Raw genomic sequence first — 25,324 nt, forward strand, 5'->3', positions numbered from 1 at the left:
AACGTTTTATCGTCCAATTCTCTTATTCGTTAACTCTTTATGGGTATATATTAATCTAACGAAATGTCCCACGCGACTCTCAGCAATTCTACGGTTAATACTTGTGACCTAATATGCTTCAAAAGTTTGCGATTAGTATAATTTAGAATAAACTTAGAGCGGACACATTGTCCGTCTTATTTATAAGAATGTATAAATATCCAGAGAATACTGTGCAAGATGATCTCTATGTAACTTTAACGATAAGAAGACAAACTAGTCCTTAGTACTCCAATTGCCTGGTTGTACATCTGTTCGAACTATTACTTTGAAAAACTATAAAAATTGCCCTAATCGCGCTATAGGTATACTCTCTCACAATTGGACGAGAAGTATACACTATCAATGTAGATAAACGTGTAAATACAACTAGTTTGTTGTGGAGTAAAAAATATTTCCAGAATACATTTCTACAAGTAAAAAACCACGTTTCCATAGAAAATTATTGTTACTGCATATCCTTCTATCCTAACAGCAAGTACAATTTCTCAATTAAAAAAGAAATGCTTATGGAATTCATAACTGTTGCTACAGTACGCGATGGTCCTTTGATCCATAAAGTGACCAGTGTAACGATTATCGATTTTTAATCGAGATAATAGGAATATCCTTATAAAAGCAACGCATCTCGATACAAGTACTATCCGCATTATCTTTTATTCGCGAGTTTCAGTGAAAATGTACACGTAAGTTATTTAATGAAAAAAAGAGGTGTGAGTACGATTAAGTACTATGTTTGGTATAACTCTTCAATGTAACTAATATAATAACTCGTAATATTTTTCGGAATGACTCAGAATATGTCTGACCTTTTTATAAGTCATGTATAGAATGATCATTAGTAATACTTTGGGAATGTCGAATCCGCTGCGCAAAAGAAATGGTACTGTAAAAGTACTTAAAAGATCGATCAAAGCAGTCAGGTACGTTTTCACTTTTAGCTTCCCAAAAAGGCTGCGGAAAGCAACGTTACCCATCAACATGTCTATTCGCAGCACCATGTGAAAGAGAACAATTAACTTAAGTATATATATATATATATATATATATATATATATATATATATATATATATTCTATTTATAGATGAAATTAAATATTTTTCATATTTTTTAATACTATGTAACTATACGAGACGTTTACGTCCAACGATACTGTAGGTCTCGAGCTGTTTATATAAAAATGTGTGTCGAGTAATCGAATCGGAGGCAACCTTATCCCTTTAAAAAAGAAGCTCGGATTGAGCTTTAATTTAATGGAAGGCAAAATATCTGTTTTAGGAGACCTTTTCGCGGATTCTCATCCTCCATATCGTCATAGTCGTTCTCATCGTAATTGCTAACGATCGCGTTATTATTGCCTGGACTGTAAGTTACGTCTGTGATACTTAGAGAACGAGAGCACGCCGGGCTTTCGTATCGGAAGGGGAAGGGCGGCGATAGCCGATGATGCTCGTTATAATTATTGTCGTTCTCATTCTCCTCCGAGTACGTCATTAGAAAAACATTATTGTGATAACCTTGATTGCTTGAGCCGACAACAGGGTACAGGGGATCGATACGAAGTTTCGCGAGTCTATCTTGCAACTCATACATGTAGCACTGTTGCAGTTGCTGATATTGTTGATACTGCTGATACTGGTCTTGATTGTGACGCTGCACAATGAAAAGTGGCTCTTGTCACACGCAGTCCTCCAGTGACATTAATAGAGGATTCACATATTCAAAACCATCGAATTCACTCTGATCGATCTTCTCAATTTGCTTCCTACAAAATTTTTTGCATGTATATTGCGTTTAAAATTTACTTGACAACGCAATAAGGCAGAGTTACTGCATGTCAATTTTTATAAAAAACTTTTATCAATTAAATTTTTAATTTCTTAATTGTATAAATTTAGACAATTCTGTGATGACTTACGGATCATCCGGAGTCAAGCGGACTTCCTCATCTGTAAATTCGGGCGGGAAGTTTGCGAGATCGCGATCGGATTCCAAACGTGGCTTGTAAGGTGGTGTAACTTGTTTTTGCTCCAGCTGCGAAGATGAAAAAGGTATTATTAACAAGTATTTTTAAATAGATAAGCTTTTATATCTACGCCAAGACTTACCATTTCCCAATCGATTGCTTTAAAGAAAGCATGATCGAGAATGTCGCGAAAACCAGCAGGCCTTTTCCTGCAACCCAGTCTCTCTGCAGGATCTTTGCAAAGAAATCCTTTAAGGACAGACGCAGCCTTAACAGATAAGGATCGCGGTATACGTATAGTTTTCTCCAGAATAACTTGAAATAGGAAATCTTCAGTGTTCTTGTCCGGATCTTCGGCTGCGCCGGTAAGATCAAAGGGGCTACGACCTGCCAACATCTCATATAGCAAAACCCCTAAAGCCCACCAGTCCACTGAAAAGCTGTATTCCTCGCCACGTAGAATTTCAGGAGCAATGTAATTGGGAGTACCACAGAAGGTGCCGGTATTGTCGCCCTCCCGGATACCCTCCTTGCACATTCCATAATCCGTAAGCTTAACGTGTCCTTCGTGATCAAGCAGTACATTATCCAGCTTTAAATCCCTATATATGATACCTGAAAGAGAACAATTATCGAATTCAATTGTACATTTTATCTCCTAACGACTTGTTCAGAAAAAATAAAGAGAATTTTTTTTACCCTTCTCATGTAGAAAATTTAATGCCAGGCTGATCTCAGCTACGTAAAACCGCGCGTGATCCTCAGGAAGCCGACGCTGTCTTTGCATGTGGAACATGAGATCGCCACCACGTACGAATTCGATCACGAAGAACAAACGTGAAGGCGTTTGGAAGCAGGAATGCAGACCCACCAAAAAGGGATGATTTGAAGCCGTCTCAAAAACATGTTTTTCCGTTTGCACCCAATCGATGTCCTCGTCGTCTGTCACCAGGGACTTCTTGATTACCTTCATGGCGTAGATCCTCTTGGTACGTTTCAGCTCTACCATCAAAACTTTTGCGTAGGAACCACGACCGATCACCCTGATCAGCTCGAAATCGTTCAATGAGTACTGCCGTTGCATGTCGTTCGAAGAATCGCCCTCATTCAACGTGTCCAATGGCAGTTCCTCCCCTTCCTCACGTCCGATTCCTATAAAATATTACAAATATAAGTATATTATATATTAATATATTATAGAAAATGCATAAAATATATTATCTAACACATAAAGTATAAATTCATTATGTTCTTTATCTTTACAAAAAAATTATAATTTAAATTATAATTTATCATTTTTTGGCTATGAAAAATTTTGAATAACGCATAAATTAATATGTTCACTAAAATTAACTTACGATCACGCGAATGCTCCTCAATGATTGGTGATTCTGTGAGCTCATCCTCGAGATGAGTCGCTGGACCGCGATACGGATCAAGTTCTTGGTCGCCATTTCTGTCGATCGTCTGCGACTCCGAACTCTGCTGCTGCTGCTGCAGACTCAGGCACGGCTTGCGCACTACCTTGTGACATTTTTTGTGAACGAGCAGTTTGCATTGGATGCACTTGAATCCCTGTCGGCCGAGACCCCAAATCCGATCTTGGCAAAACGCGCAGAAGGCTCTCTGAAAAAAATCACAAAAAATCACAAACCGACGAAGGATCTTATATTACTTCCCGGGCTTCTCGTGTTAGAAGTATATCGCGACACTTTACGAGGCGTGTAAGTCGTGTTTAAGCTTCTCGAAGAAACGCTGCGATAACGCACGCGTTCTCCGACTTTAAGACATCCTGAGACCAAAATCTGAGTCGTGACAAATGATAATTAAGTTTAAATATCCTGTCTTAGACGAATGCTCTTCCATAAGCTCGGGCAAAGTAAAGTACATTGGAGAAAGGAAAGGGATCAACAAAACGGGATGATTACACGCGAAGCAAGATCAAGAGAGTTCGTACGTGAGCCTAGTTTTATAAGGCAACTTTACATTTCCAGTAACACAATAAGAAAAAGAGAGATAGAGAGACCAAGAGAGAAGATGAAGGAAGCAATGCTTCTATCTGTTCCTTTCGTCGACGACAAACTCACTAGCCAGCAAGTTTTAGTGTTGGAAGTACTCTACGAGAGACTCTGCATAGAGAACGTCGGTTTCGCCGGCCGCGTCGCACCTGAGACAGATCTACCTTCGCAAAAGATTGTGTATGAAAAAGGAGAGCGAGGGACGGGAAAGAATAAAGGAGATGATGAATAAAATAAAGGTTGTGCAATGATAATTAAATGGAATGATGCTTACCCGGTTGAATCGTTTCGCCTGAAAAATATGGCCATTCACTCGGTACAGCTTCCTCCATCTACGAGCACCACGTCTGTAGATGCTTCCTTCGGAAAATGAAATAACATAAATGTCACAAATGATGAAAAGCAACTGATTGATCAATTTGCCGCGATTGACTTCCGCGATCCACCCATGCCGAACGATAAAACCTCATTATAATGCAAATATAATTAGCTTCATTTATTCAACTATTAATTAAATTACTAATATTAAACTCTATAGTATAGTAATTATTTTGTAACTGATCTATTGACAAAAAAAAATTGTTTTCTCTAAATATAGCTTCAAGTATCTTTCCCACGTTTTATAAAGACATTCACATATAATATCTCGTATGAGTAATAGTGAACTTGTGTTATTCTTACATAAAGTCTTCAATTCCATTTTATGTGCTCAGCGATTTAATTTTCATAATAAAGTTTCGTCGTCGGATATTGTCAAATAACTTCGGTAATTGATTTCATGCCACTATTCTCTTTTTTCGCCTAGTCACAAACGATCGCGCGATCAAACATCATGCTGCTTCACCGGCAACGAACGGAGCGAATCGATGCGAACGGGAAACAACAACATTTCGTGCGAAATGTGTTTCATGCAAAACGTTGGCGGTGAAAACGCGCGCCGGAATGATGGTAAGTTTGTTCTTACAACTCTAAAGGATTCGGAGAACAGTTACGATTGATCGGATTTGATTCATGCTTTATCCACGTGTGATCGCCGAATATCAGCTCCGACGTCTGGGACTTGAGGAAACCTCGGCGGGAACTACTTGCACACTTGAAGCCGCGCAATTCAAAACATAAACGTCATTCTGACGCAGTGGTTTCCAGATTTCCAGGTTTCTTCAGGTCGTCGTGACATCGATAGAATCTCTGGTAGCTATTCGGCGATTATCGAGCGAGGGTTCACTATAAGGAACAAGTATGTTTTAAGGCTCCTCGATGCAGCCAATGATATTCACAAATGCGATTTTTTTTTTTATTTTTCATTGAAAACAAAAACAAAGTTAATTCAAAATTTAAAATTAATTTAATTGTTATGATATAATTTAATTCAATCCTTATATCGTATTGTAATATATTATAATCTCGTAAGTCTATCGAACACGAGTCGTGAATAAAAAGATTAATTATTTAATTTACAAGTTAAATCCTTTGTAGCTGCATCGAAGGATTAGGAGTCTTAGAGTTGCTTCGATGTGTAACGTAGGCGTTGATATCATGAAGATTGTGATTGAAAAACGTATCGGAGGAAGAGCTTTGATGGAAAACGGGGTGTTGAGAGCGAGAGATGAATGTTTCTTCTACGGCTCTTCTACGGCCTCCGCACGTAACGGAGTTACGCGTCGTGTGTGTCTGTCTATTATCGCGTGCTAATCGTTTCTTTCCACCGAACGGTTAATTAGAACTCGCTGGCTAGTACGCATTGGCTAATATATATCGAGCGCAAGCGAGGAGCGCTGCGCGACTCGTCGGCCGCTGAGACGTTCCCAATGAACAGTAAACACACTCACTGTCTTCTCCCTGGCACGGCATCCCGGGGGCGGGCGGCACGTTAGGAAAAACTGCAACAAAACAGAAAGAATTCACGTTCGCTTTGCTGAAAATATGTCACGTTTCCTCTCTTCAGTTTTCGTCCAATAAAATTTCGAAAGTACCATAGAAACTTATCTGGATGGAAACTTTTCTATCATCCGCTTAAATAATAATCTCCATTTCCTGTGTATCGTCCCATCATGTACATTTGATAGAAAGAAAGTTAAATATAAAAGAAAGCCTAGCAAGATTAGTAGATTATGACATAACGATATCTGAGATATGAGAAAATGACCCGAGTAGAGCTACGTTAATAATTAATAGCAAAGCCACTGAGTCAGAAATATCCAGAATAAGACGCTGCAAAATTATACTTCCTAATATCAAAGGGAATCAATGATTTAAAACTGCGTATTTAATTCGTCGACGAGACGTCGAGTCGTCAATCGACGCCACTGCCGCTTTTATCCTGTGTCAAGGAGGATTACGTCAGAAATCAGCAAAGTGTCAAATGTGAACTTACACGGAAAGCAATTCGAGTACCGGAACCCGATCGAGATTCGCTGCTCGTTGTCCAACATGTTGTGTATGTACTACTTGCCGTGTCCTACTCGGTATCGCTTCGGTTACGGTCAGATAACGAGTAACACTGAATCCTATCCGTGCAATCGAGCGTCGTGTTATCACTTATCGCGAGAGAGACGACGGTGCGTTCGCGATTAAATTTCCTCGCAACTTCGAGCGCCGATAAAGCCGCAAAGTCGACGCAATCCGCACGCGTGAAAATTTTCGCCAAAAGGTCCTGGAGTTCCCGTGGACGTTTTTTTAATCTCGTTACTCGCGACGCCGCCGTGGATTAATCCTCCCACCCAGGAGCGGTTACACACAAACGCCGTATAAATTCTAATTAGCGAAGGACGAGCGTGGACACGAGCCCTTTATCAGAACAATCCCCCGCGCACGGTACGTACAATAGAATGATGATTAAATATACAATTAAGCATATTGCGTCGCGTGTCGCGGGGCAGATAATGCTTTATGAAACTCTGAATTCAGTAAAGAAATGAAAGTTGGCGCACAGCTAATGAGTGGAATAAAATTAAGTAGAAAGCTGCGAATTGTTCCGGATTATTCGCTTTAATGTTTTAAAGCGGCCACTCGGACTTGGACGCCTAAGTCAACTGGTGCATTGCTCCAAATTGGTCCGCGACGAGATCTGAGAGAAAGATTGAATGAGACAGGGGAGGCCGAAAAATTGATTACCGAAGGTCACAAACGAGAGAGCGGACGAAAGGTTTTTGTCTTGAAGCACGTGCTTCGATCAGGTAAAATCGCCAATCTTTTTTTACAGAACTTAGAAATAGATTCTCGGCTCGAGTGATACTCGACAGATGTAGGTTGATGAACAATAGACCTATAGAACATCAATAACACGAGCATTTCGTTTATATATAATATTGATTTGCCAAAAAAAAGATTTATATAAATTGGAATTGGTTTCGTCTATTTGAGGTACACGGGTCAAATAAGTTTATAAATGAATAATGCAAATGATACGAACGTATTAATTGGTTCATTAAAGACAGAAATTTAAATCAATTTATAATTGCTATAATAGTCTATTAGTTCATGAAAATTTGAAATAATCTAGATTATAAAATGTCGAGATCCATTAAATATAAAATTTGGCAGGGAATCCATTGGTTGGGAAAGATTAATAGCCCATCTTGCTAAGCGACCCTCTGTAGGGTCTCTATCACATGAATATGAGACGAGGCGCAGTCGCGAGGATTGCGTGGATACGACGCGTGTCATACGATCGCGAGTTCGCTAACGAGGCCATCAGTGCTCTCCCGTTGGTACAATATACGTAATCGAATCGTTTGTTACCAGAGAGAGAGAAAGAGAAAGCGCGAGAAGAAGAGAAGAGAAGAGAAGAGAAGAGAAAGAGAAAGGGGAAGAGAGAAAGAGAGAGAACCGCGGTTCACCGCAAACGCGTATAGACGATGTCGGGAGGTGTACAACGGCGCGAGAGGTGAGCGCAATTTCTTGAAATATTCATGGACTAATTATCGCGGAGGGGGATCGATGACACAGGCGATAAAGACGATGCGATGTACACTCACTCTTAACATAAGGGATACGTGCAACGAACTGTATACGGAATGCACGTACTACTACGACGACGACGACGACGCGTGATATACTACTCTAGAAGCATGGATCTATAATGTTGAGTGCATAAGTGCATCGGCGCATATATGCGCGTGAAAAGGCAACAGCGAAGATCGTACTTAAAACTTCAAACCCTTCGTAACTGGTTCACTGAGTAACCGGCGTCGATAGTGGCCGAGTTCTAATTCATGCTTTAAATTAAACATACTGGACAACGATGCATTGTTGCCCTCGATCGTGTGCGAGCTAGAAAAGAAAGAGATAAAGTTTATCGTCAAAGCAATGCCGGCGATGATAATCACCTTTGTCGCTTAACACACACCGCAAAAAAAATGAACTATCATAAAACGACAATGACCGCTGCAAACGAGATATGCATAATAAGCACTTGTAAATAAAAAAATGTGGACGTATTTAAAGAATCAGTAGATCTCGCTACCTGTATCTATCGTGATTATTCGATAAAATTAATGCGAGAAAGGTGAAAAACGTGAATTATGTCATCAATTAAAATACAATCGGATAAAGCGCGGTATGTTAAGCGGAATAAATTTGATATAGCGTAGAAAAAAGTTTCTCCATCCATCATAAAGCCGACGCGAAAAAAAAAAGATGCACTAAACCGAGCGACAACTCGACAGCGACTACTACTACAGCGCAACCCTTACTTTTAGCGAGGACAAAGTCGCGATAATTAATTCATGTGACCGACTTAGAGTTTTATATTACTGCAATGCGCTAAACGAGCGTCGTGGCCAGGACGATTTCCGTCAACAAAGCCGGCCAAAGCCGGCCGGAAGGAGGGCGCAGGGACTCGCATCCGCGAGTCGTCACTCGGCGGCCGGAAGACACGCGTTTTTCTGAGCGTCACGTCCGGCGCATCGAACGAAATGCACCGGACGTGATCGCACACTCACAAGAACGTAGCAAGTATTATCTTGGCGAGCTAGACAGGCGGGCAGACTTTGACCCAGATCAGAGGCTGCATCAAAGAAACACGAAGAGGAGAGGCAGGAGGAGAAGGGGGTGGTGGTAGTGGGCGAAGCTGGTCACGCGCCAAAGACGGGCTCTTCCTCAATGCATCCTCCCTCGGCTGCACCTACCCCAAGTAATCTCGTTGAACTGGAACTGCGGCCCGCAGGGGCCGCGTGTCGAAGGGCCCGCGGGCTCAATGTCGAGCAGCGACGTCATCGAGAGCGCGGATTCCAGCGGTGGCGGTAACTGCTGCTGACTGCACGGCCCGTGCACCCGGCACGTCGCGGTAGGTCCGATGCCGTAAATAAGTTCGGCGTTTGCCGCCACTTCCTCCAGCTCGGCCTCGGACAGCTCGTCCATCCCCTCGACGGTGTCTGGCGGGCATGGGTGGTGCTTCGTCACCCTGGACGAGGTGCCGGGTTGCGCGAAAATGTCGTCGTGATGGTGGAGATGATGATAATGATGGAGATGCGGTGGACTACCGAGGCAAGGGGGCGGTGGTGAGATGTCGGCGGTGCGCAGATGACCGACGAACGGTTGCTCGTACTCGGCCGAGTCGCCGCTACCTGGCGACGGTGGATGCGTGCTGGTGCCGGGTTTCACGTGGCGCTCCCGCGGTAACACCTGAATGCCGGTAGAGGTGAGGGAGGACGGACCACCACCATTTACCGCCGCCGCCACCGCCGCCGCCGCCACCACCGCTACCTTCGACGACGGTGGAGATACGGCGGCTCACCGCGGCGGCCGCTGCGGCCGCTGTCGCCGCCGAGTATGAGTAGAAGGAACCACCCTGGATCATCATGCTGCAGGGTGGTTCCTCCGTCGCGACCCCCACGCCGGCGGGGGTGGCCACGCCGAGCTCTCGCGCCTCCTGTATGCTAGCGTAAGTGCTCTGCGCGGACAGCTCCGTCTGGTGCATTTGTTGCTGCTGTTGCTGCGATGGTGGCTGATGCTGATACAAGCTCTGATGCTGTTTGTCCTTTTCGCGGCGAGGTGACCGACCCCGGTCGCTGACGGAAGTCGCGCTCCAGTAGCCCCACGCCATTCTGTAGCGAGTCTAGCCGTGCTTGCCTCGCCTTGCTCGGTCGCCGCGGTATGTATATCCCTTTTGTTCGCTCCAACCGCGCGCGATCGCCTCACCTCTCTGTTTTCGCGGCTCTCTATCCCTCTTTCTCTATGTATGTATATATACCGATTGCCTTACCCACCTCCGCCCCTTGCTTCGTTCGTACCTTCTTTCTCCCGTTTCGTCTCTTTCTCCTTCACCGCGGTCGACCTCTTACAGGAGCCGCCGGGATGAGCATGCGACGAATCACCAGTCTCGATCAATGCTAGTTTACCGCCTCTTTTGCGACCTCTCTCCACTCGCGGTGTAGCGAGCCAAGCGCGCCGACAACCACCGTCGAATATCGCTCGCCGTAGTCGAGGCGCACGATGACGCAACCCCTTCTTCGTGGCTAGGAAGCTGTCGAAGGGCCAGCTCTCTTCGCAATCCCGTAGCAACGGCTCCCGGCTCACCAGCCTCTTTCCGCGCGACACTTTCCTCCCGCCTATAACGGCGACCGCGACCCGATCTTGGGATCTCACAGCCAGATTCACGTCGACGGTAGCGCGACGGCGTGACGTGTTTGTGCGCCCTTGCTGATCGGTCCGTGCAAGGATATCGACTACCGCCGCGACGAGATGCGTTAACCGCCACCACGCCGCCGCCGCCGCCGCCGCCACCACCGTCGTCGTCGCCGCCACCGCCGCCGCCGCCGCCGCCCGGCGCATGCTACCAACCGAATCGCGCAAACGCGGATCACGCCAAGGTGGAGGTGATACATGTATCCCCCGACGTCTCCTCGCTGCCGGTCCTACACCCGCCTATATCCACCCACAAGTTGTGCCTCTCCCAAGCTCTACCTCTTTCTCTCCCTCTTCTCTCTTACTCTTCCTCTTCCCTTAAACCTTTGCTGTTTGCTCACTGATTATCCAGCGATTTCTTCTTGTCACCGTTTTCAAGTAAACTTTGCGCTTCTCTCATCGTTTCATATTATTTTATACATATATGTATATATGTACACGTTTCTCGTTCTTTTCGTTAACTCTGTTTCTTCCCGTCAACGATCTCTTTACCCTTTGTATCTTTCCGCTTTTATCAAGGGTTCAAGAAGGACCGTTCCGTTCCACAACATGCAATACATTCTATGCTACTTTATCTTTTACTCTATTTTTCTGGCTTTCTTCCATTTTTCACTTTGATCGTTGGCTGTTCGTTTCTTCTTGAGTTACTATCTTGCATTTCCTGTTCCTTAGGTCGCTGCCCCGTCGATTCTTCCTCGTTCTTTCGTGACGGCGTCCAGTCCTCACTACTGCTGCGACCGATACCGCAAAAAACATGCACATTTTTACCAAGACTGACGCGCGTTACACGCATCGAGAAATTGAGAGTCTGTCGATATTGACGATATATCCGATTTTACATACACCGAATAAAAAAAGTTCGTATACCGATTTTCATCAGCAAACGAGACTTTTACAAATTATTGATTTTTCGCGGTGCTTCAGAAAAGAGATGCAATCTTCTTAAACTACGCTTAATAGGAGAATTATTTATGGGAACAATAAATTTAACCCGGCACTATAGTCCTTCGAGATTTTAATTACTTGTACTTCATTATGTTAGCACTCTCTTGGGAAAGTTCGCGATCGATGTCTTCGACAATCTATTACATCGCAAGTTTTATTTGGTTCAAAAACAAGGATGTATATTTGGTGTTGAGCTATTTTTTTTTACTCTTCGAGACATTAATCTTCGGAGCTCGAAAGGTTTGTCTCGTACTTGTCAAAGGAGTTCCAGCGTCATTAAAGCACGGAGAGGATCGAGAGAAGACGCGGGGATCCCCCAGACCGGAAATGTATGCGTGATCACGATACGCTCCCTATTCCAAGAAGTATCCGGCTATCGCACAAATAAGATCCGTATCGAATTGTCTCGTGAGGTCGGGTATCGTAGAGCTGACGAATTTCTAAGCATATCACCGCTCCGACTACATAGAATCTTCGTGGACACGAGCACGCGCGCGTGATCCGAGAATGTTGTCATCCTTGAGGAATCGCACACCGATAATCGATCAATGTATACCGAATAAACACCGGCGCTACGGTCAGACGCCGATGAAGCTATTTCGCCATTAATCGTCGACTCGTATCGGCGATAAACCGCCGATAAGGCGAATGATCGTCGAGGCGTACGTACATACCGTTATCCGAGGCGCGTATCGATACTCCGAGCGAAGGAGCGCTTGCACACAGTGCATTTAATACGTTGCCGCTAATATGCACGACAATCCAACATATATACGGGTTGCGCGTAATTTATGGGCGGCTTCTTATCTACACGGCGACCGTTAGCGTAGGATATTAAAGACATCGGTGGACATTACCGATGAACCTATTTTGTCACATACATATGCGCATTCCAGGTTCTATGTGCATGATTCACAAGCACGGTGCTCCATTCCTAATTATATAAGACCCTAGCATGCAAGGCGCATTATCGTCCAACGCGATGCGCAGTTTTTTCGAACGATTAATGCGCCGCTAAAATCAAAGCAACATGCGAGACGATCGCAAGATTCCAGTGATCAACGTAAATAGCCATGACTGACCATGTATGGTTATTTCCGTATCCTTCTCGAGCTCGTACAGCCTCAGTGCCTCATCCAATTCCTGCTGCGAGACGATCCTGCACGGATCGCCCTCGTCGTCCACCCATTTCATCGTGAATTGCTCCGTGCCAAAGCCACATATCGTTCGCATCTCCTCGCGCAGTGCGTCCACTGAAATCCCGGGAGTGATGTACGTGATTTGTATCTGCCTAATACAGGAAAATGACACGTTACACATCTGTCTTAAAATTCCTACACTGAGAAAAAAAAGTTATTAACTTGACTAAATTTTTCAATTAAATTAAATTTTTAGTTCAACTATTTATGTATTTGACCTAAATGCATAAGATACTTGAACTTCAGTAAGCACTTATATATTTAACTTAAATACATAAACACTTAAACTAAAAAAATTAAATTAAGTTGAAAAATTTAGTCAAGAATTTTTTTTCCTCAGTGTACGTTTCTACGATTTGTACAATTTTTATCTATATCTTTAATATTGGTACTTTTTTTTTTAATTAACTCTCTGGAGATGTCAAAATATATTGCTGACGTTCAATTAATTAAATGAAACTCATTTAATTAATATTGACTAAGACCAGTTGTATCAATATAGCTTAACTTTAAACTCAATTTAGCTTACTTTCTATCTCTTTCTAGTTCTAAAAATTAAAAAAAAGATAGTGAGGTAAATTGAATTTAAAGTTAAGCTACAAACAAGTCTAAAAAGTACTAATTAATTTTAAGAAAGTAAAATATAACTCTTATAAAAAAGAATGAATATCGGGTTTATTTTAATAATAATTTCAGGTTCATAATTGACAATAGGTTCAATAGATTCACAATTAACTCCAAAGTTTTAATCATAAAAATATTTATTGTTACATTTATTATTAATTCTAAAATGCTATTTATATTTTTCTGACATTTATACTACTCCAGGTGAGTGGATGGATGAATGGATAATAGAGTTGTAAATCAAGTCCCCTTCTCGTTATTTGTAAGCTCGAAGTGAATAAAGATTATATATATACTACTCCAGATGAAAATTCATTCACATAATTAAGAATTTTGTTTACACTGTCAAAAATTTTTTTAAGATGTTTTTCTACTTTATAAATACACATCGGATTCTTATGCAAATTGCATATTATTTTTAGAAAGCAGGTTAAAAAATCAAAATAGAAATTTGTCCTATTGACAAATTATTTAAACAATGTATATTTGCACATTTGCACATTTTATGTATATTTGCTATAAATATTTGCAAAAAAAATCCAATATTTATTTATAAATTACACAGTGTTAAAATAACTAAATTAATATTGCTTTAATGTTAAGAAAATCTTATTAAATATTATTTTAAAATTTTAAATATTATTTCAATTAAGCACTTGAAAAATTCACTCACAGTAGCACTTTAGGATTAATAATCAATAACCAATTTTCTTACAAATAGTGTAAAATTTTATATTAGAATAAAAATAATAGACAATAAAAAATTTGAGACTGATTATTATTTTTAAAATAAAAAACAAATCAAAACATTTAAAACCAACTAAAACATTTTTATAACATGCATTACCCATTATATATAATTTTCACTCGAATGTCATCGTTCTCTGCCGTCTGTGTAGGCATTTTTGAAACAATGGTCTTCTATTCTGAAAGTATAATAATCCAACCAAACAATTTTAGTACACAAAACTCAAGTGGTGATCGCGTCGGATTTTATCGTAACACAATTATCGAAATCAATGACGTAAAGAAAACACAAGTAAAAATGCCTGAATAATCCGGATATGACATAACGACATCCAACTTTCCTACGGACGCGGTTGACGTGCGGTACCGATCCGCGACCACTTGGTCGTGCCGCTCGCGGTCGTACGTTGAAAAAAAGAAGACCAGGACATTGGGTAACAGAGTCATTACCCGATGGGAGTGTGGCAGGACGGATTCGCGGAAACGAGAGAGCGGAGCGCGAGAGATCGGCACCGGTCATCGGTTGACACGGTCAGCTCTCTTTTCACGCACACGACCCGGTTAACCCGCGGACCCGCGACAACTTTCCCACCTTTAATTAGCGGACAATTCGTGGCAGTACGCGCGTATAAATGCCGTGCCTTGCACGAGTCCTTCGTGACTCACCACGATGAACCGCCGTCGCTGCCGCCGTCGCGATGCACTAGTTGCACGCACTTGTGTCGCACGGCACAGGAGAGGATCTCCCGGGGAGAGGAGGGTCGGGATTGCACTTAGTGAACGTAGAAAAACGTAGAAAACAGCTCGCTGGCGCGGAACGCGAAGTGATGCGCGCGGCGACGCGGTAACGTCAACTTAAAAACCGTAAGGCACTCGATACGCGGCGTGGAGCGTTGTTACTTGGCAGACGCCATGTTTGTTGGTCACCGATTCTCGCGGCGCGACCAGTGGCGCTGTTGCTGGTGCGCGAGCTTCGTGCCAGATGGCGACACTCATCCCATTTTCCTCCGCCCTCGCAAGGCAAAAAGAATAATAATCGCCAAATAATTTTTTTTAATTTACACAATATTTTTTTCAATTACTAAATTAAAGTTAATGATTTATAAAATTAATTCGGTTATATCAAAGGTTGCATAAACCAGAAGTCAATTTTTAATTTAATTTAATTTAATCCTAACGTAACTTTTAATTGAGTTGGATTTTTGATCATTTAATTAAAAAATATTAATTTACCTATTAATTAAAAAATATTAATTTATCTAGTTTCAATTTTTCCATATTAAACAACAAAAACTTAATACTTTTCGGTTTTAAAAATATAATACCCGGTTAAAAATATAATATTCGGTTTTAAAAATATTTCTTGATAAATTAATCAACAATTTAATATAGAATTATTTACAGTGCAATTTTTAATAACCAAACTGCTAAACTTAAAATTAATTGTATTATTTTGTTTTCTTTGTCCATTTTCTGCAAATTGTAACTTATTAATATAAAACATAATATATTTAAAATATTTATAATTTTTTAATTAAAATAATAAAGAAAAGATTAAAAATGCTCAGTTTTAAGTTTTGCAATTGGGTATTGGAAATTGCACTGTGAGCGATTCCATTTGGTTAAATATCATTAAATTTTTAATTGATCGATTTAATTTAAGTTAACCGGACGATGAACTTTTGTATAATTCGTTGTTTCCGGTTTTTCGTTTCACACATATTAAACAATAGTAAATTAATAATTCTAGTCATGTTAACGAGGCCGCTATTGTTAGGTTAATCGCCATTGCAATTGTTCTCGGAGTTTAGAATCAAAATTTACCTATAAATGTTTCCGAATTAACACAATCCCCTACTAATGCTCCGAATAATACATGTTCTCCTGATAATTCCGCCGATGTTTAGAGAGGCTACAGTATCGATCTTCTTGGTCTTTCTAAACTAGATTCCTCGAATCAACTCTCGCGCGTACGTCGCCGTCCACTGGATCTCCCGTCGCAGTGGACGGTCGGTTCACCAATTCCATCGGAATCCTATCGAGACGGGTCCAACTGATGTGGCGCCTGGCGGTGGCTGATCATCGGTGTCCAAGATGATGATACGAACATAATTGATGGATGCATCATCGAGATGCGTCAGCGGTTCACAATTGCGACGCTTATCTCCGCATTCTTCGTCAGTTTGCAGCGTTTGTAGCTACACGTTCAGACTTCAGATCAGACACGGTTCGCGTCGATTCGTTCTCGACCGTTCCCTCTCCTCGTCCCCCTTGCCGTCGTTCGCACGTGAAGGTTCTGTCGTGGGAGACGGAGAGTGTTATGCGCTTGTAACGCTGGAATCTCAAATGTACTCGTACCAACTCGTACCGTAGACCGTAGGCAGTGTTCGCGAGGGTGGTGTCGCGGGATGTAAACATCCGCGCCGCAGCTTCCGCGCGCTCGAGGAAGACGGCGTCAAAAGGTGAAGTGAGGAAGTAGAGGCTCTCCCGACGCGGGATTTCGCTTATTCGCGGCGATCATGAGTTGACACGTCGCCCCTCGACGTCGCGCCAGCGTTAAATGCACCGCCCGCGCCAAACGCAGGATGGACGTCGCGGAGGACGCCGAGGCCGCGCTGGACCCGCGTATCCAGGTGAGGTGCGCGGAAGAGGCTCCGCGTCTCGTGGACGATCCGCTTGGTTCCTGGTTTTGCTTCCGCGCGGTCCACGCCCGTCGCATTTTAGGTTATGTCCCTTCGCGGTTGCAGTCACAGTGCCTAACACCGCCTGGTACATTGTCCCACTTTGCTTTCACTTTCCTTCCTTTGCGCGGATAGACGTACCCCGGGAAACGCAAAATGCGCGCGATTACGAGTAACTTGATTGCGTTTGTCTTCTGCCAATTAATGGAGACATTTTGCAAGCAAGGGAAATTTAATAGTCAAAAGGATTCTGCCTTGAGACGCATCCCCTTTTGATTTCATTTTTCCTACATATCTAAAGGGACGAATAAATAATGCCAATATAAATGAGTAAAACCGTTCTTTTTCCACACTTCAGGGGAAGGACTGATCTTCTTGCACAGTTTATCTTACATCTTTTTTCTCTTCAATGTGAAAAGAAAACGAGGTAAGATAAACCATGCCAAAAGTTCAGTCCTGAGGTGTGGAAAAAGAACAAATAGAAGCATTCTCTTTATAATCTCTCTCTGTACTTGGGCCTTACTGAAGATCTTAGACTCCACTTAGTGTGTTCTCTGTAATAAAACAATTTAAACATAGTATGGAAGTACCTTTCTTTTTGCATACTATAATGCTATGATTAAAATGAATCACAGTAATTAAACAGCAATCTCTAGCCTAAAGTTTATAACACACAATGTAATTTATATTTGAAATAAACATGGGAATGATAATGGGAAGTTTTATTTTGAGACATAGTCCTTCTTTGTTTCATTTTTTCTGTGTAATATATCTAAAATAAAAAGTAATTGATATGTAAATCAATAAAAATATTCTTTATAATGAAATTTAAATACATAGCATAAAGTATTTTAATATTTTTTTTATATTGTACATAATGTTACAATTTAAATAACAATAATTGAGTAGCAATCTTTATCTTTAAAGCTTATAGCGAAAAATAATGTAAATTTTAAGTAGATTCTAATTTTAAGATTCAAAAGATTTTGAGAAAACATTGAAGAAATTGGAAAAAATCTGATATGATCTTTTTCTGTCACAAATTATGGAAATTATATAATGTATAATATTTTATAGGATAAATTTCTGTTTTCTAGATTGAGTTGGAGAATTTGAACAATGCAGCAGATAATATTAATAAGTTGGAGACTGAATTGGATGTAAGAAATAATTTTTTTGTTTATAATTTAGAAATGAACATTTTATGTATTTGCAAAATTCATTTGATTTAATTGATTTTTAGGAGGCTCACACTGCTTTTGGGCAGCTCCTATCGGACACAACAAGGAGGCTGAAAGAAATTACGGATAAACTGGGCACTAGCTGCATTGAAAAGGCAAGATGTTATTATGAGGCATTGGAGCTAGCTCATCAAGCTCAGGTAGAGATCTATTAGTCTAATTTTATTATATGCCAAAATAAAATATATATATTGAGTTGTATAGAATTTAGAGAATTGTATATAAGAATTTTCAATAAATTTAGATAATATTTGATAAATATAATAAATATTTTCAATGACTTCAACAAATGTTTTACAATGCTCTCTAACAGAATTGTTATTGAACGCGTAGCGCGATTACCGCACGCTGCGCGTTCTACTCTGATGCTTGGTTTAATAGTGACATGAATGAGCATATCCTGCTAAGCTCGGTTGAAATTCCACTCATGCTGATTTGGCATAGTTTGTGCTTGCAATTAGAATAAAATTCTATAAATTCAGTATACACCAAAAGTTATAACTACTTATTTATATGAGACTTATTTATATGAGATTCATTTATAAATTATCACTTACTGTACAACTTATTAATCAATTTTTATACATTTATATATAAGGCAGGAAATTTATAATTCTTTTGTCTGAATGTAGAAATTCATATAAGGTAAGTTGTTATATCACAGATTAGTTATTTGCATTAAATGTCTTAAATGCCAATACTAGTTAAACTGTTACATAAGTAAAGCAATGAGATATTTCCTCTTTTAATTTACAGGTGCAGTGTCAACAACAGGCGCAGCTGTTTCAAAGAGCCAGCGAAATTCACGCAGCGGCGAAGGAAACGGTTGCTCTAGCTGAAGCGCGATTCATGTCTCATCAGCATGAGTGGAATTTTGACCAAGCATGGCAGGATATGCTCAATCATGCTACTATTAAAGTGAGTATAAGAGAACACAGCACACAATGACAATAATTTCTTTTGAAAGTATTGTGAAACATTTGGAACCAAATGGAAAATATCTTGACATTATATTTTATCTCTTTGTTATATTTTATCTGTTTGACATTAATTTATTAATAATTGTTTTCTGTAAATATAATAACAAACAAAATGCTTTTCGTTAAGGTCATGGACGCGGATAATCAAAAAGCGGAGTGCGGTCGAGAGCATCATAGAAGGGCGATGTTGTTTCACGACGCCGAGAAGAAGCTAATGCAATTGGAAGAAAAACATCGAAACGCAATAATAAAAGCGAGGCCGTACTTTGAAGTAAAGACTCAGTGCGATCAGATGTTGGCGACTCAGAAGGAGAGAGTGGAGTACCTGCAGCAAGCTGTTAAGGAAGCTAAACGTAATTATGCAACGAGTCTCCGGACGTTGGAAGAAATTAGTAATCAAATACATCAACAGCGAAGAGATTACGGTAGTATGAAAAATATATATGTTGGAGATATAAAAGATAATTTTTTTTTTTTTTTAATGAACGTAACATTTATATTTTAGATATCGTGGCTAATGGACCGCGAGAACCTGGCGTCGGTGCCGAACTTATTGGTTCAGAGACGCATCAGAAGTACAAAATCGAGTTCAACAATCCCGATAATCGTAAAATGTCTCCTATTAGGTATAATGAAAACGGAAATAATGAAAAACTGCACGATATTGAGGTCAGTAAAATATGCAACAATTAATCTTGCACAACGCTTTGGAATTGTTAATAAATTGCTATCGTGTTTTTAAAATTTACAGAAGCCTTGCTTGATAAAGAGTGATGCGGAACACCTTGACAAGAGGTCCGTCGACGGCAGCGAGAGCAAGTTTACGCAATGGGAGCTCGAGTTGCAAGCCAGCATGGAAAAATTAAATCGCTTATCGAATGAGAATTCGTTGCACATTAAAGAGCGCGACGCACAAAATTCTTCCGACTTGCGGGACACGGTTGAAGCCAGTATCACAAACGGCACGTGTCACGATCTTTTATCTGCCGAATTATCTAATGTGCATAGTTCAAATCAATTTTCAAGATTGACTGAAAATCCGAGAACTATCGAAACAGATAGATCGCACTTGCTAAAATCAGGTTCGATGATTGATTCAACGACATTACGCGACGCGTCGATGCTTGCTTTGAAGAATAATACTTCAAAGTCGCTGAATAGCAGTCCAGTGAATAGAGGTACGTCTAATTTCGAAAATAGGATTTCCAATAGAACAGCAGATATATCGAAATACGTGCCAAACAGAATTTCTCAATTCATCATTAAGGATAGAAAAACGCAAAGTAGCTGGGACATTAACGCTCCTAACAATGTCGATATGGATGTTACGAGGGAGGAACCCGAAAGAGATAGCTGTAGTAATACAAACGATACTTTAGCTAATAAGAGCCACGTACAACTTACGAATTTATCGCGTATCGCGCAAGTTTCTAATATCGAGTTCCTGCCTGCGCAATCTAATTTATCGAGACGTCACGTCACGGCGGCTTCCGGCGTCAGCCAACACCCAAAGAGCTCGCAAAGCGATATTGCATTATCGCAATTACGATCTACCTTTAACATTCTGAAAAAGGGTGCATCATGTAGTGCCAATTCCAGTCCGATAAAAAATCTATTACTATCGTCCGCCAAATCCTTGGATACCGGGAGCGCGGATCAACTCGATAAACGTTCTATTTCTAAGAGATTCGCGAGCAAAACCGCCAGTATTAAAGAATTACCGTTACTGTCGTTCTTCGGACAAACGTCTGCAATATCAGCACTTAGAGGCAAGAGTAGCAGCATGATTAATTTGGCTGGTAAACAAAATTTGAAAACATTGCTAGACAATTCTCATTTGAGCAATATACAGGCGATTAGCGCAGAAAGATTAGCAAACGTGAGACACAAGTTGGTTAACGATTGTCCGGAAACTAAGACAGACGATGTTAAGAAATAAGTACAAGAGTTGCGATCAAAGTAGATCGCTTATGATAAGTACGTGATTTCTGCGTTTAACACGTGTGTAAGTAGAGAATTAATTGTTAATGTCGTTCACAAAAAGCCCGAGAAATAAAAATGTAACTTTAACAACATTCTGAAACAATTCTCGCGTTTTCGAGAAGTCACGAAAGATATTTCTGCAGATTATACAGCAGTTGGTTATTAAATATACGCTGTAACGTTAATTAATGATATACTGTATTATATAAATCATCGCGGATTAGTTAAGTATTAATACTTTACCTGTATTAAAACAAACGTAAACATAGTATTGCGATCGAAAAATGTGATCATTGAGGTATCAGCATGGATTAATTAAGTAATAAATCTACGCGCTCAGTCCCAATTAGGCATATACTTGCTTAAAAAACCGACCAGGCGATGTACGCATCGTATCGTTTACTATTTTCTAATCTTTTAATATGTGCTTTTTTAATAAAACACGTGTTTCTTAACAAGTAACCACATGTGTATTTTATTCATGCGATCGATAATTACTGTCACTGTATTTAGTATTAAAAAAAACGTTATATTTGTTTTTTTTAAGGACGCAATGTAAAAGCTTTGGTTATCAGCCTGCTTTTAATTCATAAATTTACAAGGCAATATAAGGTATAGCTGTATCATAGATAAAAGATATCGACATATTCCGCACAAACAGATAGATATAGAGGCAAACGCATCGATTACATGTACATACATGGACCACGAAAGCTAAAGATCAATGGCTTTATATCTTGTATGCCAACGTAGAAAACAGACTTCTATATAAGTTAAGGTTGAACGATTTTTAAGACCTGCAGGAAGAAAAGCACAATGAATCAGGCATCGAATTTTTTTGCGGCGATATTGCGCTGATATCATTGCGACCTGTTTCTTCTTTGTTCCGAGAAACGTCAAGATGGCCTTATACATCTGATCTAAATACCGTGGCGTATCGAGCATTTTCTGGCTCTGACGAGTGTAAATTCTCTTAGACTAAATTACAGCGAATTGAGAACGTTTGTCAATTGAAATTTAATTGGTTGTCGAATAATTCATTGTGTCACAAATCTCTTCGAAAATTCAAACAAAAAAAAAAGATCATCTCGCTTCTATAATATAAGTATCTTCTTTAAATTCTACAGAAATAATTGTCAAGAAGAAAACATTAGCTGTTTGGATTTAGGTAAGTTCGTCGAGAGTAATACTTAATGCAATAATGGTGATTACAATGCCAAACTGCTTGGCTAATTTTGAATCAATCAACCAAGTCAATTAAACGTTATCTAAAATAAATAGATAAATGAGTAATATTTTTCAGTTAGTCGCAATTTGAACTCTAATAAAGAACTTAATTTTGAAGATACGTAATGTTGAAAATAACAGTCGTGAAGAGAGATATGATATCTTTGCACTATTAAATATAAAATGATTAATAATTTTATAAAAGAGAAAGAAATTCATTTATAAAGATGTTTTGCATGATAGACACAAGTCAAGTTTCAGACGCCGGAAATTGTAGTCTAGTATATTACGACAGACGCTCGTAACGAAGATCGACTGATCGCGGAGATACGCGTCATCGACGAAAGGTTATCGGTGCGGTGATAAGAACTACCGAAGATGCTTCGCGAAGAAGCAGACGAGAGGGTCGATTATAGAGCCGCCAAAGCCGACAGCCGCGCGATGAATAATCATCGCAAGGCATGTGATATCTATACGCACGAGACTGCGAACAAAGACGCAAATCGCAATCAGTTATCACAAAATTTATTCGATAAGATTCTCAATTTTAACATAACTTTTGCAAATGCAATTCGACATATATTTTTCAATCAATCAATCACGAACTTAATTCTCTCAAATAAATCCTGTAAAGTATAAAAAAATTATCTATATTTTGCAAGAGTTAATTATAAATATTTGTCAATATTAATTGCATATAAAGTGAATAATTATTTTGATAAATTTATTTACAATTATTTTGAATTTAAATCAAAATTAATGATTTTATTTATTCGAATATCCTGACAATTAATACTAGATTCGTCATTTGACTGAAGGGAAATATTATAGGAGATATCGCAGTAATTAATTTGTCTCTATCCATCCGTATTGTAGGGAGGATTAAATTATCTTCATCTCGTTCGCAAGTATTCCGATACTGAAAACAGAGTGCAGAAAAGAAAAGAAATCTCTGGTGAGGTTTCGGAGGAAGAGGCAGAAGATGAAGAACAAGGAGTCGACGAAGATCAGAGCGAAGAAGAAGATACAAAAGTTCAAAAAGTAGGTACAAATCAAGAAAAAGAAACGAACGAAAACGAACAGGAAGCTGCGCACATTGGGCAGTGCGCAATTTGTCACATTATCATCAATGACGCAAATCTCGGTGGAAGCGTCGCTGACTCCGAGCAGGATCCACGATGTTCCGAGGGCTATTTGTTATGTCAACGTTGCGTAAGAAACTTTTCAATCCGACCAGGTCAATAAAATTTTTAACTTAATTATCATTAGATGTAGGGACCTAAAAAAAGAAAGTTGTAAGATTTTCGGAAAATTTCCTATGTAACATACTTGGCATACGCACAATAATCTTTTTAAAATTATACTTTTAATAAAATAGCTCTGTTGGGCTAATATTTATTTCTTTTTTTCTTATGTTGCGAAAAGAATAAAAAAATCTTAAAACATTTATAAATTTCAAAATAATGAATCAAGTAATACAGTGATGATAATTATTGCAAAAGTCGATTGTCAAATATGCATGAATTAATTATCGTTAGATTTTTCACAAACAAAAATTAAGTATCGCTTGAAAAGAAGACACATTCCTTAGGTGTGGAGCATCCTCAGCCTCGAAGAACACCTTCATACGCGAGTTTCTTCCCGACCAGAGACAACGATCGCGGCGATCGTATACGTTTGAGAACATATGACCCGCGTCGTGATCAGTGGGCAAATAACTTCAACAGAACAATGTCCAGCGAGGCGAATAACGAAACGTTAGATTATGAGTCAGACGCTGTCTCGTACGTCGCCGATCGCTATCGAGATGATCCTCGGCGAGAGGAGCAAATGGAAAATTGCGGAAGGCAGTGTCAACAACAACACGACTATCGTAATCTGATGACAACAACGACGACGAGGAGAAATAGCACAGCGGATCGATACATCTCTGAGATTAAGGTCAAAAGTCCCTCTCTGGTATCTTCCATCGACTGCTCCCGCAGACCCATACATTGTCCACGCCTAGACTGCTCGGTGAACGTCGCCTTCTCGGCGCTCACACATCACTTTCTCTTCGATCACCCTGAGGTCCCCATTCTTAGCGTCGAGCCCGGTGCCGAGAGCACGCTTATTATCAGCTATGGAGCTCTTTCCTACAACTCTAGTCGATGCCTAGCTCTCTTATTGGTGTCTGGAAAGCTCTCGTTAGTATATTACATCGTATATAAACATTACACAAAGATAATGTATTCGATAAACATATTTCCTGAAACAAATAATTTTTTTTTTAATAAAAAATGTCGAATAAAAATTTGGTTTGCGATTGATTAAATATTGTGAAAGAGATTTCTTAGGTAAACAATATTCACAATTAATATTGATAGTAAACCTAATGCCTAATAAAACCACTAATCGCAGAAATTTCTATAACAATAAGAGATTCCTCAGCGAGATTGTTCGGTGGTATTCAAATAAACCCCAAGTATCGAAATCGGTTGCCTCTGCCAGTGTTGGCAGCGCGTCTGCACAGCAGTCGCAATTACGCGTGTTGCGAAAAGGTGTACGCCGGTGGAGAGGGTCAGTGCGAGAAAGACATGATCATTGCCTGGGTGGCGGGATTAGACGTCGGCGACACAGCTGACAGACTTCGGTGTAGTATTCAGGTATTCACCAGATCGATTCACGTACATAAGACGAAGACCTATCAATGTTTAAAGAGGGATAATGACATTTAAACGATTTAACCGGCAGGCTGTCGACAGCATCGAGAACGGGGGATCGCTCCGTTCGCTCACGTACACGGGTCCTGTAATGTCTCTGAGAGCCGCTCAACGTCCACATGACGTCTTCTTGGCTGGCGACTGTATAGTTCTTCACGAGGGATTGATCAGCCACATCACTTCCGGCTGTACCAGTCTCAATGTAAATGTTATTGTACACTAAACTTGTTCCGTTAACACATGTATATCCTCTTATCTCTTATGTAATTGTCTTAAAAATGTAAGCCATCAAATATAAATCATAAATCTACAGGAAAATTGAGCAAAGCCAATGAAAAGTCTAG

General features: G+C 40.2%; 2 protein-coding genes and 1 non-coding gene across 5 annotated transcripts; 2 read left to right on the plus strand and 1 right to left on the minus strand.

The window, feature by feature from the left end:
• Positions 1 to 1,528: 1,528 nt before the first annotated feature.
• On the minus strand, positions 1,529 to 16,127 carry LOC105195201 (atypical protein kinase C). Of its 3 annotated transcripts, none has more exons than XM_039449650.1 (10): positions 15,991 to 16,127; positions 14,267 to 14,345; positions 12,679 to 12,887; positions 5,854 to 5,904; positions 4,299 to 4,384; positions 3,365 to 3,632; positions 2,706 to 3,158; positions 2,149 to 2,621; positions 1,959 to 2,074; positions 1,529 to 1,805 (listed from the first exon to the last, which is right to left on the minus strand). In XM_039449650.1, exons 2-10 carry the CDS (start codon positions 14,320 to 14,322, stop codon positions 1,718 to 1,720), a joined length of 1,800 nt encoding a protein of 599 aa, XP_039305584.1. In that variant the 5' UTR covers positions 14,323 to 14,345; positions 15,991 to 16,127; the 3' UTR covers positions 1,529 to 1,717. The 3 variants fall into 3 exon arrangements, with proteins under 3 accessions (XP_039305584.1, XP_039305583.1, XP_039305585.1); XM_039449649.1 differs by lacking the exon at positions 15,991 to 16,127 and adding an exon at positions 14,833 to 15,112; XM_039449651.1 differs by lacking the exons at positions 12,679 to 12,887; positions 14,267 to 14,345; positions 15,991 to 16,127 and adding exons at positions 9,154 to 9,689; positions 9,727 to 10,664.
• Positions 16,128 to 16,425: 298 nt separating this feature from the next.
• Positions 16,426 to 21,513, plus strand: LOC105195200 (SH3 domain-binding protein 5 homolog). Its single transcript, XM_011160493.3, has 7 exons — positions 16,426 to 16,799; positions 17,945 to 18,007; positions 18,091 to 18,228; positions 18,845 to 19,006; positions 19,196 to 19,493; positions 19,574 to 19,737; positions 19,820 to 21,513. Exons 1-7 carry the CDS (start codon positions 16,752 to 16,754, stop codon positions 21,005 to 21,007), a joined length of 2,061 nt encoding a protein of 686 aa, XP_011158795.1. The 5' UTR covers positions 16,426 to 16,751; the 3' UTR covers positions 21,008 to 21,513.
• Positions 21,514 to 22,656: 1,143 nt separating this feature from the next.
• Positions 22,657 to 25,298, plus strand: LOC105195355. Its single transcript, XR_005574771.1, has 5 exons — positions 22,657 to 22,737; positions 23,155 to 23,515; positions 23,870 to 24,464; positions 24,698 to 24,923; positions 25,012 to 25,298. It is a non-coding gene; the product is annotated as an uncharacterized LOC105195355 (transcript).
• Positions 25,299 to 25,324: the final 26 nt, after the last annotated feature.

Source organism: Solenopsis invicta, chromosome 5, assembly GCF_016802725.1.
Source record: "Solenopsis invicta isolate M01_SB chromosome 5, UNIL_Sinv_3.0, whole genome shotgun sequence".
NCBI classification, from domain to species: domain Eukaryota; kingdom Metazoa; phylum Arthropoda; class Insecta; order Hymenoptera; family Formicidae; genus Solenopsis; species Solenopsis invicta.

What these genes read in the sequence shown, in the direction of transcription:
- LOC105195200 (XM_011160493.3), top strand. Translation starts at nt 16,752, where the DNA reads ATGGACGTCGCGGAGGACGCCGAGGCCGCGCTGGACCCGCGTATCCAG. An exon ending in CGCTGGACCCGCGTATCCAG is followed by an intron (nt 16,800 to 17,944) that starts GTGAGGTGCGCG and finishes TCTGTTTTCTAG; the next exon opens with ATTGAGTTGGAGAATTTGAA. An exon ending in AAAAACTGCACGATATTGAG is followed by an intron (nt 19,738 to 19,819) that starts GTCAGTAAAATA and finishes TAAAATTTACAG; the next exon opens with AAGCCTTGCTTGATAAAGAG.
- LOC105195201 (XM_039449651.1), bottom strand. Translation starts at nt 10,070, where the DNA reads ATGGCGTGGGGCTACTGGAGCGCGACTTCCGTCAGCGACCGGGGTCGG. An exon ending in GCCGTGCCAGGGAGAAGACA is followed by an intron (nt 4,385 to 5,853) that starts GTGAGTGTGTTT and finishes CATTTTCCGAAG; the next exon opens with GAAGCATCTACAGACGTGGT. An exon ending in AGGCGAAACGATTCAACCGG is followed by an intron (nt 3,633 to 4,298) that starts GTAAGCATCATT and finishes GATTTTTTTCAG; the next exon opens with AGAGCCTTCTGCGCGTTTTG.